The sequence below is a fragment of the Sceloporus occidentalis genome, unplaced genomic scaffold (assembly GCF_023333645.1).
Source record: "Sceloporus occidentalis isolate IW3139 unplaced genomic scaffold, rSceOcc1.0.p SCAF_1, whole genome shotgun sequence".
NCBI classification, from domain to species: domain Eukaryota; kingdom Metazoa; phylum Chordata; class Lepidosauria; order Squamata; family Phrynosomatidae; genus Sceloporus; species Sceloporus occidentalis.
The window spans coordinates 319,236,857-319,250,851 of NW_028316981.1; the positions used below are offsets into that span (position 1 = coordinate 319,236,857).

The following is a 13,995-nucleotide window of genomic DNA, read 5'->3' on the forward strand; positions in this document are numbered from 1 at the left end:
ATCAGTGAACTCAGCACTCTCTACATGGTTTACAGGCTGTAAGCCAATTGCCCCCAACAAGCTGGGTACTCAATTTACTGACCTATGGAAACATGGGAGGTTGAGTCAACATTGGAGTCCTGGGATCAAACTCACACACTTGTGGTTTCAATACTGCCATTTAACCCCTGTGCCACCAAGGAAAAGACATTCCACCTCAAGATTAGGAACAACCTCCTGAGGGTAAGAGCTGTTAGACAGTGGAAGATGCTATCTTGGAAGGTTGTGGAGTCTCCTTCTTTGAAGGTTTTTAAACAGAGGTTGAATGGCCATCGGTCACAGGATGGACTGGATGGCCCTTGGAGTCTCTTCTGACTCTTACAACCTCATTGCATTAAAAACAAACTTGGCAGACAAATGTAGAGAAGCTCCTTTATCTTTCTGTTTCTACATGACGTCAAAGCACTTTCGTTCTCTTCCGGTCATAAAAGTATTGTAGAGAGTGATAAAACCATCTGTTTTGCCAGATGGATTTTTCCAGTTTGGCAAAAGAGACATTTTTATGATCCTCCCCCATGCTTTTACAACTGGAAGACAAGGAAAGTGCCTTGACGTCATCCAGAGACAGAAAGTTAAACGTGCTTCTCTCCTTTTGCCTACTGGGTTTGCTTTTAATGCAATAAGACTCTCGGATATTGCAATTCTACAATCTTCCAAACTACCAATCTTCTACCAATCCAGGATTTCATAAAATGCAGCCATGGAGTTAAAGTGGAATATAGAGCTATATTTGTGTAGTGTGAATGCCCCCCACCCCCCAAATGGGGTGCTTTGCTGGAGTACATTAAATTGTAAAGCCCTTTGCTGATGAAAATTTAACCCCGGTATATGTATATTTCAGCCAGCAGCAATTCCATTTCCTGTATTATCAGCAGATGAGTTCTCTGCATCCACCCTGCTACTCCTGGCACCACTGCTTGTTTTCAGTTGCATATCTATGAGCCTCCTCTGCCTTTCCTTGAGCATCAATGTACCTTGTTGGCAGAGTGGCTTTCTTCCAAGGTTCTCTACCTGTCTGCCTGTATGATCAATGACAGAGAGATATGTGAATAAAAGACATTCTTTTTGTGCCTCCCTCCCTCCTTCTCCCCTCTTTCTCTCTCCTGCAGCCCTAGCAAACTCCGGCATCGCTCTTGCTATTTGCTGTCCACCATCTATCTGTCTATCGCTTGGAGCTTTCCACCCTTCAAATATTTGCCAGTTATTATTATATGCCCCGTGAGGCAGCGCTTAGATATCCGGCAGACATATTTAGCTCTTTTCATCTTCACCCATAAAGCAAACAGATGCTGAATCCTGCCAAGTGGCTGAATGTGCTCACAACTTTTCTTCCCCTTTTCTGTAGCTTTCTTTCTTTCATTCATTCTTTCGTGCATTTGTTGATGTCTGTGGTAGAAAATTACAGTCAAGTCAACCCTGCGTGGTGGGTGGCCCCTACATGGTTGGGGTGGTGAATCTGTTCCTCTTGTAGAGATGCAGAGGGTGCTTGGCACAGGCTTGCTCCAGAGGGACAGATGCTCACTTGTTTTCCAAGTGGTGCTTTTCTATGGTTGCCAGAGTAAAAACTGGAGAAGGTTCTTGTTACCTTCAATTGCTGTGTGCAAGAGGAAATTTCAGCTGGTGTTGCTTGACAAGCTGAAATTCCCTCTTCTTCTAGCAACCTCATTCTTCCCGTCATTCTTCTGTTCTCTCCACAGAGCACTGGGGGTATACACTCCTTTCTTCTAACTCTGCCTTAAACAGAACCAACTGTGATGGGGGCTGAAGATGCTGGAACAAGTCCCTCTGCCTTGTCTGCATAGATCCAAAGGCCCATTTCCACCCACTCATTCTGGCATTGTTCTGTTTGGATGATGCACAACCTAAACCCTGGCTCTGGTTTGGACAGCCCAGATGGCATCCTGCATGTCCTTCACCAGAACTGGGGCAAAACACACTTATAACAGAAAAAAATGGTATCTGTTTCCCTGGATCTTACAGGAAGATCTGGAGCTTTTGGCACTGTGGCAGCTGTCTGCATGGACAGTGTGCTGGACTACCAGGTTGCCTATTCTGACCATCACTAGTTGCCTCATTCTGGCCTCAGAAGTGAGTAACCTACAGCGGTGGTGGCAGATGTGCCAGTGGTGCAATGGGATGTTGTGCAAACAGCTGCCACACCATCAAAACATGGGGGAAATGGGACAGCTGTGGGACCAGAATATTCCTGGTTGCCCTGCAGTATCCTAGCCAGTGCAGATAACCAGTGGCATCCCCACACATCATGACACCCAGTGCAAGGGGGACAGGACGTCTGGGTTGAAGCTTCTGGAGTGGGATTCCGAGGTGGCATGTGCTCCCTCCCCCATGCTGCCCCATCCATTTCCCGGTGAAGAAAAGGATGGGACAGTGCGTGGCAGAAAGCATGTGCAGGATGACATAAGGGGGGAGACCATAGGGACAGTGCATGCATAGAGACAGTTTGGCAGATGGCACACAGTGATGGACGGCACACATGGGGAAGTGCAGGCATGGCACATAGGGATGGAGTGTGCAAGGGACTGCACACAGAACAGCACACGGAGGGAGGGCCTGATCAGGTATCACCTTCTTCTGTTGTGTCATCCGGTGTGGGCCGCACCACTGAACCCCCTAGTAACTTACTTTATTTATTTATTTATTTATTTAGCCACAAAGGTTCTCAGAGTGGCTTGCTTTTAAAAAAAATTAGACTGCCCTCAGGCTTACAATCTAAAAAGACATGACACAAATGGATAAGGGAATGGTAGTGGGGAAGGGATGAAGTTCTTTGGTTCGTCTTTCCCTCTGGGGCCATCGCCATGGCAGATGGGCTGAAGGGAGGGCTCTTCATTTTACATGGGCTAGGCTTGATGGAGCTGGCCTGCCTCTCTCCCCCTCTGCCCCCCACTGAAATACAGCTGTGATGGTCCCCACTGTCCAGCTGGGCACGTGGAAGCTGCCCATCAGGGTAGGCCCAGAGGCTGCAGGCCTTTTTTATTGCTGCTGCAGGGCTGCAGTAGAGGTCCTTCTGCTCTCCTGTGGGGGAGACAGATGGCTGGGATCCCCGCAGGCTCAGCTCTGGAACCTGGTGAGGCCAAAACTGTTTGCAGTGTGGACAGCGAGGTTCTGCTTATCCGCAGAAGTACTTGGCCAGGCAGGGCAGGTGCATTGCAGTCCCATAGTCCCCAAATACTTGGCTCTGAAGAAGAAGAAGAAGAAGAAGAAGAAGAAGAAGAAGAAGAAGAAGAAGAAGAAGATTAATTTATATCCCACCTCTCCAAAAGGATTGAGGCGGGTTACAATATAAGATGCATAAATAAAATACATAAATACATACATAAATCAAAACATAAATCCCCTTATCCCCCATCCTTAAACTAATTCATATAATTACAAAATGTTGTACAATTACAACATTATAGAACAGTTAATGGAGAATGGAGAGGCTGTGGCAGATGTGGCACTTCTGGGCTGATTCTGGATAATGGGAGAGGATATACTGCTCCAGTTCCAGGATGCTGCAGACGGTCAGTGTGTATTCCCCCCTCTCTCATGAAGCCACTTGCCCTGCACCAGGCTGTGTAGCACCTGCTCTGCTTCTGTTTTCTTCATCTTCTTTGGCTTCACCTAGTCAGCCAAGTTCAAAATGGTGGAGGAGAAGGCAAAGCTGCTTCCAGAGGAGAGGATCAGGTCCAGCGTCTTCTTGAACAACTTATTCATTTTCAGAGTAGTCGCTGGCCAGTTTGGTGATTTTGATTTCCGCCAGATTCACCAGGGAATAGTAGGCCTGGCTGTCCGCTTCCACCACACCCTTCCGGATCTCCATGAACAAGGGCTGCAGCCGGATGTTCACAGCCCTGATGAAATCATCCAGCCTCTTGGGGTAGGGTTGCCATAATACTCGTTTTGAGACAGAGTGCCCAAACTCAGAGGAACTCCTTCATCGGGTGGCACCGGGTGCTGGGGACTACTGCAGACAACCTCTCTACTAGTGCAGCTTTGCTAAAGCATGGGTCTGGACCCGTGGCACCCTGGACCCAAGGCTCCCAGACCCAGATAATTGATTCATTGGATTTGCTGCAGTTGGGACTAACACATAGGACGTAGGCCAATGTGTTGTTGCTGCTGTTGGTTGGTTTTCCCTGTCAGAACTTCAACTTCCTGTATATAACTCTAGGGACATCCACACCACGTGGTTAGAGCAGTTTGACATTACTGCAACTGCCATGGCTCTAGCCTATGGAATTCTGGGATATGTAGTATGGGGAAGAAGTTATCATATATACTCTACTATAAGTCAACCTCATGTATACGTCGAGGGCAAATTTTGGGGTCAAAATTATGGATTTTGATATGACCTGTGGATAAGTTGAGGCTAAAACTTAGGGGCCTCTAACAAAGGATGTACAGGACAAAGCAAAGGAAAACAATGCCAAATAACTTATAAAATTCTGGCAGGCACAATGGTTGAGGGGATGAGAGAGTAGAGGGGGATCAGTGCTCCTTTTAGGTGCTCCTGGGATGGACTAAGCCTCCATTTTTCACCACTCTACTCAGAAAAGGGTAAGTCAGCCAAGAATTTTGTGACTAAAATTTCTCGATGTAATAATAATAATAATAATAATAATAATAATAATGTTTATTTATATTTCCTGTCTCTCCCAAGGATCGAGGTGGGATTACATCAATAAAATAATACAATAATACAAATACAATTGATAAAACACTAATACTGAATTTACCACATGCCTATTAGTTCTCTAAAAATAGTTCATCAATAGCCGATATTCATAGTCAAGAGTGGGACATCATCATAATCTTTTATATGGAGTCCAATGGATAAGCCCGCCCGAAGAGATCCATTTTGGGTACCTTCTTAAAGACCTCTAAGGTGTTGATGAGATGGATCTCTTAAAGTAGGCTATTCCATAATTTTGCAACTGCAGCTGTAAACGCCCGATGGGGAGTTGTCATTAACCTAGTATTACGATGTTCCAATAAGTACTTCCCTGATGTTCTGAGAGTGCGGGACAGATTATGTAGGGAGAGGAGTTCCCGCAAGTAACTAGGGCCCAAGCCATGTAGGGCTTTAAAGGTAATAACCTGTTAAGGAAAAAGCAACATGGGATATACAGTGATAGAAATAAAACATGTATGTGAGAGTCACTATGACTAAGCAAAAGCAATTAAGAAGCCACACAGGTGTAAAAGCTAATGCAATTTAGCAGTCCTAAATGCCAAGGACAGAAATGTAGAGTGTACAATTGAAAACACCTGAGAATCATTAAGTGGACAAGGTGAGATGATGAAATCATTAATTATGGGTTGAACTATGAGAACCAATCAAAATGGATGTACACGCCCACTGGGTGGAAACTGGCTAAGTGGGTGGTGTTTTACAATGGCTATAATAATTGCTATGATTCCCAATGTATTTTGGTGGGTAGTTGTTGGGTAGTTGTGGAGTTTTGTGAGTAGTTTGGAGAGTGTAGAGATTGTGATTTGTAGGGCATTAGTATTTGTATATAGTAGAATAAAGTAGATCTTTTATATAAGACTACTGAGTTGTCTGGTGTCTTGGGTGAAGATACAAAAGCCAGCAGGATCCTGAAGAAGTGTGAAGACTTCTGTGGAAGAAGAGTGAGAAGGCTTGGAGAGTTTGTCAGGGTCTTCAGCCTATTCTCTGAAACTCTGCTGCTTTAGAAGAAAAGCATTAACCACTGGCCAAAACTGGTCAGCGCCGGTGCATAACAAGGTGGTGAGTTAGAGCCAGAGGTGAAGAGCTACAACTCCCATCATCCCTGACATAACCAACACCTTGTATTGCACCCGGAAGCTAATTGGCAACCAGTGAAGAGATTTTAGCATTGGTATTATATGGTCAAACCTAGATGTGCCAGTGACCAATCTGGCTGCAGCATTTTGGAGCAATTGAAGTTTCTGAACTTGGTACAAGTCTAGCCCCAAGTAGAGGGCATTACAGAAATCTAAACGAGAGATTACCAGTGCAAGTACCACTGCTTCAAGGTCCTTTTGTCCAGGTAGGGATGCAGTTGGCGTATCAACCGACGTTGGTACCAAGCACTCCTGGCCATCACATCTATTTGAGATGACAACTGCAGAGACAGATCCAGGAGTACTCCCAAACTATGAATTTCATCCTTTAGGGGAAGTGTGACCCTGTCCAGGACTGGTTGACAAATCTCCATCCTTGGACTTGAGGTACCTATTGCAAGTACCTCTGTTTTCTCTGGATTCAACCTGAGTTTGTTTTCCCTCATCCAGCCCACTACCGACCCAAGGCAGGAATTCAGAGGAGAGATACCACCCCTAGTCACTGCAGCAGTCGGAGACATAGAGAAATAGATCTGGGTGTCATCAGTGTACTGATAACCCCACACCCCTTGTTGCCGGATGATCTCACCCAGCGGCTTCATGTAAATGTTAAAAAGCATGGGGGACAGAATGGTGCCCTGAGGGATGCCAGATGTCAGCTCTCTCTTGGAAGAGCAGCTGTCCCTCAGCCTCACCATCTGGAATCTGCCCGACAGCTAGGAGTGGAGCCACTGGAGCGCAGTGCCCCTGATACCTAACTCTCTCAGGCATTCCAGAAGGATGCCATGGTCTATGGTATCGAAGGCGGTGAGATGTCCAAGATCACCAGCAGGTCACACTTCCCCCATCGATGCCCAGACGGAGATCATCTACTAAGGTGACCATGGCAGTCTCAACTCCATAGCCCTAAAACCGGTTTGAAATTGGTCTAGATAACTGGCTTCATCCAAGACATGAGTATATACAGTACGCTTCCCTAGCTCATGTCCATAAACTACAGCACTGCAACTCTCTAGCACATAATTCTAAACTCTGCTTCTTGTTGCTTGTTGTTATTGTTGTTATGTGCCTTCTAGTCATATCTGTCTTATGGCGACCCTATTGGGAGGTTTTCTTGGCAAGTTTCTTCAGAGGGGGTTTGTCATTGCCATCCTCTGAGGCTGAAAGAGTGTGACCTAGTGGGTTTTCATGGCCGAGCCTGCATGAAACTACAAATCCCAGATTTTGTGGTGAGGACCCATGAAAACTAAAGGAGGGTTGATACATTCCAATTGGGTATTGTCACAATGTATATATCCTAATGAAGAATTGGGGAAAATGCAATCCTGGGGCCATGTGAGCCCCAAAGACTGGTTTCGGGGCCCTCTGGACTGTCTAGAGTGTGCATTTCTCTCCCCTGCACCCCCAAAGCATGAATTATCTCTCCTTAAAGTTTCTAGGCATGGCAATTCATCTTTTAAATAGGTTTCATTTCCCATTCTCACTGTTTAACATGGGGGGGGGGGTCCAGTTTTCTAAATTTAGAGGTGGTCATCTGTCCACGTCTGGTTCTTTGTTTCTTTTTGCTGGCATTCTTGGCAATCCATGCTGCACCCAGAGAACCCCAGGGCAGAAAATTGCCCCCTGAACCCACTGCTGTTACCCACCCCAAGCCTAGCAGATGGTTCTCCATTTCTCAGCTGCTGCTGAGGTTTTCTGTCACTGTCTTGGCCCAGCATCCTTGGTCTGGAACATCTCATGCTTCTTCTTGCTCATCTCTCCAAAGCCTCCGCCTCTCGTTTTGGGATTTGCCCAATTTAATCAGTGGGGTGTAATTAACAAGCTGTTCACTTCTGCATCATTGATAAACCCGCTAAATAAGAACAAGGTACCTTTGGGGTTCCCCCTGTGAGACTCCTTCAGCAATTCCTGCTGTTTGTTAAGCCTTCTGGAGAGAACCATAATCACAATGCAAGTTCTTTTCTGAGCCAAACAAGCAAATCAGCCTGGATTTGAATCCTTTCCCCACATCTCATTGGTGCTTAGGTTTAAGCTACCTCAACAGCTGTAATGAGCATAATGATGAGATACAAAAAGAGCACAGTCTGTTGTGGACAGTGGTCCTTCTTAGCCAAAAGGACACAGGAGCTACGTGGTCAAAGGAAGCCAAGGGTGGATTTGTTCTGTAATGAAATTGGCTGCAATCCCTGGCCTCTTTGGGATTTCACTTGGTACCAAAAATGGACATACTTTACCACTATAAGATAAGGGTATGGCATGTCCTTCCTAGGCACAAGTTCACTCTATGTAGGGCTGCCATAATTGTCCACTTTTACCAGGGACAAAATGTAGGACAAATTCAAGACCAAACTGTAGGGCAACTGCAGGACAAAACTCAGCTCAAAATGTAGGACATTTAAGGTCCACCATTTTTCTTCAATGTCCTACATTTTGGGCTGAGTTTTGTCCTGCAGTTGTCCTACAGTTTGGTCTTGAATTTGTTTCACATTTTGTCCCTGGTAAAAGTGGACAATTATGGCAACCCTAACTCTATGCATTTGGGGAAGTTGACTAAGGGGCGAAACAGACCACCCCTTTGGAGTGGCTCTGAGCCACCGCTTTCCTCACCAGATCAGGGCCATGGCAACCAAATGTCATGGCCCTGATCCAGTGCTTTGTCAGCACTAAAAAGAATGGCAAAATGCCACACCTTTTAGCACTGGCAAAAAGGTGTTACTGCCACCGCAGCAGCTTTTCAGGGTTTCTTTGGAGCAGCGGCTCTAAACACTGTGCCAAAGAAATGGTGTGACGCTACCCGCCATCTGATCAGGTGGTTGGCATCAGGGTGGATTTGGACATGCAGTGTGCGGTTGCCACGCCCCCACTGCACTCCAATGCCTGTGTTTATCACTGGTCTGTTTAGCCCACAAGGGAGGTATGAGAAACTGGCTAATAGCATCCTTGTGACATAACACTCCATAACACATCATGAAGTGTTAACCAGTGTTATCGTATGTGTAGTGTGCCAGAAAGCCATTGTCTCCATTCAACCCACTGTTGATGACCTGGAGTTTGTGGATATATTCCAGTTCAGCTGTTTCTTTTTCCAGTCTTCCTTTGCAGTATTTTTGTCCATGAGCTACTGTCCTGAGACCAGAGATGAACTTCCCAGGAGGACTGAAGTGTTCTGCAACTGACAACTGTGCATTCTCAATCTTAATATCTTATTTTGTGTCCATTTATCCTCTGATGCAGAGACTGACCTGCAAGGTAGAGTGCTGAAGGGCATTGTTGGTGAAGGATGGCATGTATCACATTAGAAGATGAGCAAGTGAAAGTCCCTCTTGTCTTGTGGGTGATGTGGTTAGGTCCTGCAATGACATTTCCCTAGTAACATATGGGCAGAGTTGGCACCTGGGTTTGAAGCAAGGTCTTGTACCCATCTGCCTATCTGTGTTGTTTGTTATCCTATAAGTAAGTAACTGTTTGAGGCTCGAGGCTGTCTGTGGACAAGAAAAGGGTACCAGATTCAGAGGAGGTCTCTCATGTAGTGTTCAAAGCTGACTTCACGACACACAGCAACAACAAATGAGCAGGCTATTAAATGAAAGGTTTATTCTCCCAGTCCATTCACTATTAGGATTATTACCCCCAAATACCTCCATTTCCACCTGCAGTCCCTCTCAAAATGGGGACAGGAAGTGACACATCAGCTCCATGTCACCATTTTGAGAGGGACTGCAGAGAAAAATTAAGGTATTTGGCCCTGGCAGGATGAAGCCCATGGTGTATAGGAGGAAACTGGCTCCTGGTACCCACACAATTAGGGTTGCCATATCCCGGAGGGGGGAGGGACTTTCCCGCTTTTGGACCGTTCTGCACAGTCCTGCCATGGTTCTGCCTTTGTCCTGGGCGCCCCCCCCCCCCCGGGTTTTGTTAGGGCGCCGCCGCCGCGGCGCCTTTGGCTGCTCTTACCTACAGCCACCAATGTGGCTGCTCCTTCGGCTGCTCTTACGGCCGCTGCCTCTGCCACCAATGTGGCTGCTCCTTTGGCTGGTCTGGCGGCGGCGGCAGCACTGCCGCAGCTGCAGCTGCCACCACCACCAAGCAAGCCCCCAGAGCTCCACGTGGGCGCGCGCAGGACTCAATTGGAAGCTGGAGTTCCTCTGGCAGGCTGGCCAATAGCGGAACAGCCCGCCCCCTGCTTCAGGAGCCTGTGACCCCTGGCAGGGGGTGGGGCTGTTCCAGCTCTCTGCCCCCATTGGCCGCCCAGCTTAAAGAGGAGGAGCTCTCCTCTGTTTGCTCCCTGCGGGCCGGCGAGGAACTTCTGAGGCGGTTGGAGGGCAGCAGCGGGCAAGCGGGGATAAGGAAGGGCAAGCGGGGGTAAGGGAAGGCAAGTGGGGGTAAGGGAAGGCAAGCGGGGGTAAGGGAGGGCAAGCGGGGGTAAGGGAAGGCAAGCGGGGGTAAGGGAAGGCAAGCGGGGGTAAGGGAAGGCAAGCGGGGGTAAGGGAAGGCAAGCGGGGGTAAGGGAGGGCAAGCGGGGGTAAGGGAAGGCAAGCGGGGGTAAGGGAAGGCAAGCGGGGGTAAGGGAGGGCAAGCGGGCACGAGGGGGAGCAAGCGGGGGCAACATTATTGTTATTAGCACCCAAAGACCTAGCTGTGTGCCGTCAGTTTGCAAAGGGACCTTCCATGATTGTTATTATTATTATTATTAGTAGTAGTAGTCAAAGACCTAGCTGTGTGAGTCTAGACTAGAGCAGGGCTGCCTAGCAGATGGGCAGGCCTGGTCGTGGCCCAGGGGACTGGTCACCCTGCAAGAGGTGTATTGGGGAGAAATCTGTGTGTGTGGATGATGGCTGTGGTGTGTTTGTATAACTTGATGGCGCTGTGGTGTGTCTGTGTTGTTGCATGCTTTCCAGTTGTTCAGGACTCATGTCACACTCTCTCAGCCTCACAGAAATGGGGATTGAAAAATGGGGTTTTTCTTGGCAAGATTTCTCTTTGCCATCTTTCTGTGAGGCTGAGACAGTGTGACATGCCCAAATGTGCTTCATGTGTGTTTTGGAATGGGGGGGGGGGTGTTTGGCCAGAAAGGGAAGTACATTTCTGCCATTTGTCTAGGAATAATGCCAAAATGTCCTCCATTTTGATCATGCCTAAGAAACATGCATTTAGATTTACATTTTTAAAAAAGCATCAATTTTTTTCACGTGTCCTCCATTTTAAAAAAAATGTGTCCTACATTTGAAAATGTTGTCCTACATTTGTCCCGGTTTGGAGGTCCTGACTTATGGCAACCCTACACACAATTACCCACTTTTGCCATACAGGCCTCCAAGCAGTGCTTGGAAAATGGCTTTTTTGAACAATAACGTCCAGAACCCCAGTCAGTAATGCAAAAAAGCTCAGTTTTCCTGCTGAGGCCTTGCCTCAAGAAGATGTTCTCAGGATGAGCTTGCAGCTCTGGTGTAACTGGACTTGATAGGGAAGAGGGAACCATGACAGCAGAAGAGGGATGCTGGGAGATGCAGTCCCCAAGAGCACTGTTTCCCATTTTCTCAAGTTCTGAGCTGGAGCTGTTGCAGGAATGTGGATGTGTGAGCTGGTGACTGTTGCAAGATAGGTCACCTTGCGGCAGGGGAGAGCCATTCTTTTTGGCTTGTCCGTTTGCTTGTCGGTGGCCTAATTGATAATTAGCATGGCAGGCAGTCCACGACCCTCAAAGAGCCAGGCAAAGCAACCAGTCCCTCTGGGGCTGCCAGCCATCCGGACAAGGTGCTAACCTTGTCGAGAGGGGAGCGGAGGGAAGGTCTTTGCAGTGACTTTGACTATTCTGCTGAGGCCAGCTTTGCCGCCAGCGCTGAGGGCATGGCCCAACCTTTCCTCATTAAGGCATGATTAGCGAGGGAGCCATTACGCTCATCCCTTGGCTGGAGGTTTAACACCACCAGCAGTTTTAGAGTTGGAGTTTCCATTCAAAGCTTGGCTTGGAGCCATCCCCATCAAGCCAAGGACAGTACAGTTGCAAAGGTCTGTCCATCGCCAGCTTCATCCACTGAGAGGTATGAGAAGCGGGGCTCTAAGACCCTTTCTGAAAGCTCAGAAATAAAGGTGATATCTGTGCTTATGTCAGAAATTTTCTCCCTGCTCTGTGAGAATGAAAGGATTCTACACAATTTCTGATAACTATTCATTGTTGTTATAGTTAGCTGTCAAGTCAAGCATCAGCTTCCAAAGGGGCAAGTTGTCTTCTTCTTCCTCTTCCTCCTTCTCCTCCTTCTTTTTCCCTCTTTATCTTCCTCCTCATCCTCTTCTTCTTCCTCTTCCTACTCCTTGCAAAAGCACAGCTGTAATTCTTATGTGTCTTCAAGCTGACTCTGGCATACAATGACTGTATCTTAGCATTCTCTTGGCAAGGTTTATTTAGAGGAGATTTGTCACTGCCTTCCTCTAAGACTCAGAGGAGTTTATCACGCAAGGCTAGAAAGTGGAATTTTAACAGGATTACAGGGTTTGGGGTTAGTACTTATTGAACAATGTCATATCTGCTGCTGCCTTGCATTTTATTCATTGCTGTTATGCACCTACCTTTTAATTGATGGGCAAAACCCATCAATAGGCTCCCAATCTCACTGCTATTGCATTTCTGCCTCTGTGTGATAGGTCCCTTTTGCTATAGTTCCACTTCTTGGGCAGACACATGGGGTGTGTAGCCGTGAGTCTGTTCCTCTCCTCCTCCCTTCCTCTCCCTTCCAGTGATTGTGGCCACCAACAGCTTCCCAAAGCCAGCTGCTGTGTAGAGGAAGCTTTCTCCTGCATTATCTCCACTAGGACAAAAGGGACTCTTGGAAGGCAACCTTCCCCTCTTTGCATCTGGGCACAGTGGGGAGTATGTGTCTTCTTCTGTGAAAGAGCTTCACTGGTGGGTTGCAGGGAGAGCTGCACCAGGTGATACCCAAAGGAGTGACACCACCGTTCCCCAAACTTCTGCCTTTTGGCAGATATGAGCTGTGGCATTGGCCTGCATCCTTTTAAAATGCTGAAGAGGTGCTGTGTGGTAAGGCTCAGTGGGAGGAGAAAGGAAAGACGTTACATTTTTTAAAAAAAGTTAAATTTTAAAATTAGAATTTTAAATAAAATATTTTTAATTTTTTAAAAAATATTCTTTTAAATTTAAATTTTCTTTAAAACATCACATCTTACCAAATTTTCACTTTAACCACATGAAACTCTGTAAAGAGATCTCATAGTACCTTTGAGACTCACTGAAAGAAAGAGGTTGGCAGCCTGAGCTCTTGTAGACTTCAGTCTACTTCCTCAGATGCATTTCCACTCACCAAATGCATCCCAGAAAGTAGAGTTAGGTCTGCAAAAGCCCAGGCTGCCAGCATCTTTCTTTCAGTTAGTCTCGAAGGTGCTACAAGATCTCTTTATTTACATATTGATTTTACAGACTAACATGGCTATACCTTTGGACACTTAGGCTGTGCATATTATATTGTAATTTAAAGGTATCATTTTAATTTAACTAGCTGTCTGTGTCACAACTATTGCCATTACATTCACTGATATGTGGGATTTACAGTTTATGAGTAACATTAGTACCAAAAAACCTGCCTAAGTATTTTGTATAGTGTAGTATCTCGCTCTCTGGCTTTACTTTGCGAACGAAGATTCAGGGTTGGATGTATCCTTGGAGCCTGTGCAATGGATTTTTCTGGTGGAGCGCAGCGTGCACCAAACTGCCCTCACCCTTTAATGCTGAGGCCTTGGCAAGCATGGATGGTGGCAGCGAGGTCCTCGGCTCATAGGTTTGATTAGAGTTTCCTTCTCTGAGATGGTTGACCTTACAGGGTTAGACGAGCACCATCTGCCCGGGTTTGGAATTAGAGTTTTCCTTCTCCTAAAATGGTTGCCTGAAGGCTAGGGAGCCCATCCTGCCCTTTGGCGCTCTTGGTCAGACCCTTCGGTTGTGACCTGTCTGGCATGGGAGGCCCTGCCGGTGGCTATTATACCACCGCCAGTATAGCTCACAATTTCATTAGGGTACACAAGCCTCTCCCCCACGACAAAGGGGCGTCAATGGAGAGAGTGTAGTATAGGAAGAAGTCAATGGGGGCAGGATGGCACCATGAGTTACCT

General features: G+C 46.9%; 1 protein-coding gene across 1 annotated transcript; it reads right to left on the reverse strand.

The window, feature by feature from the left end:
- Positions 1-1,901: 1,901 nt before the first annotated feature.
- Positions 1,902-10,115, reverse strand: LOC149324288 (non-structural maintenance of chromosomes element 1 homolog). Its single transcript, XM_089488659.1, is given in 6 exon segments — positions 1,902-1,960; positions 2,896-3,243; positions 3,478-3,585; positions 3,588-3,754; positions 3,756-3,939; positions 9,833-10,115. Coding segments are annotated over 6 exon segments (1,149 nt in total).
- Between the last annotated feature and the right edge of the window lie 3,880 nt (positions 10,116-13,995).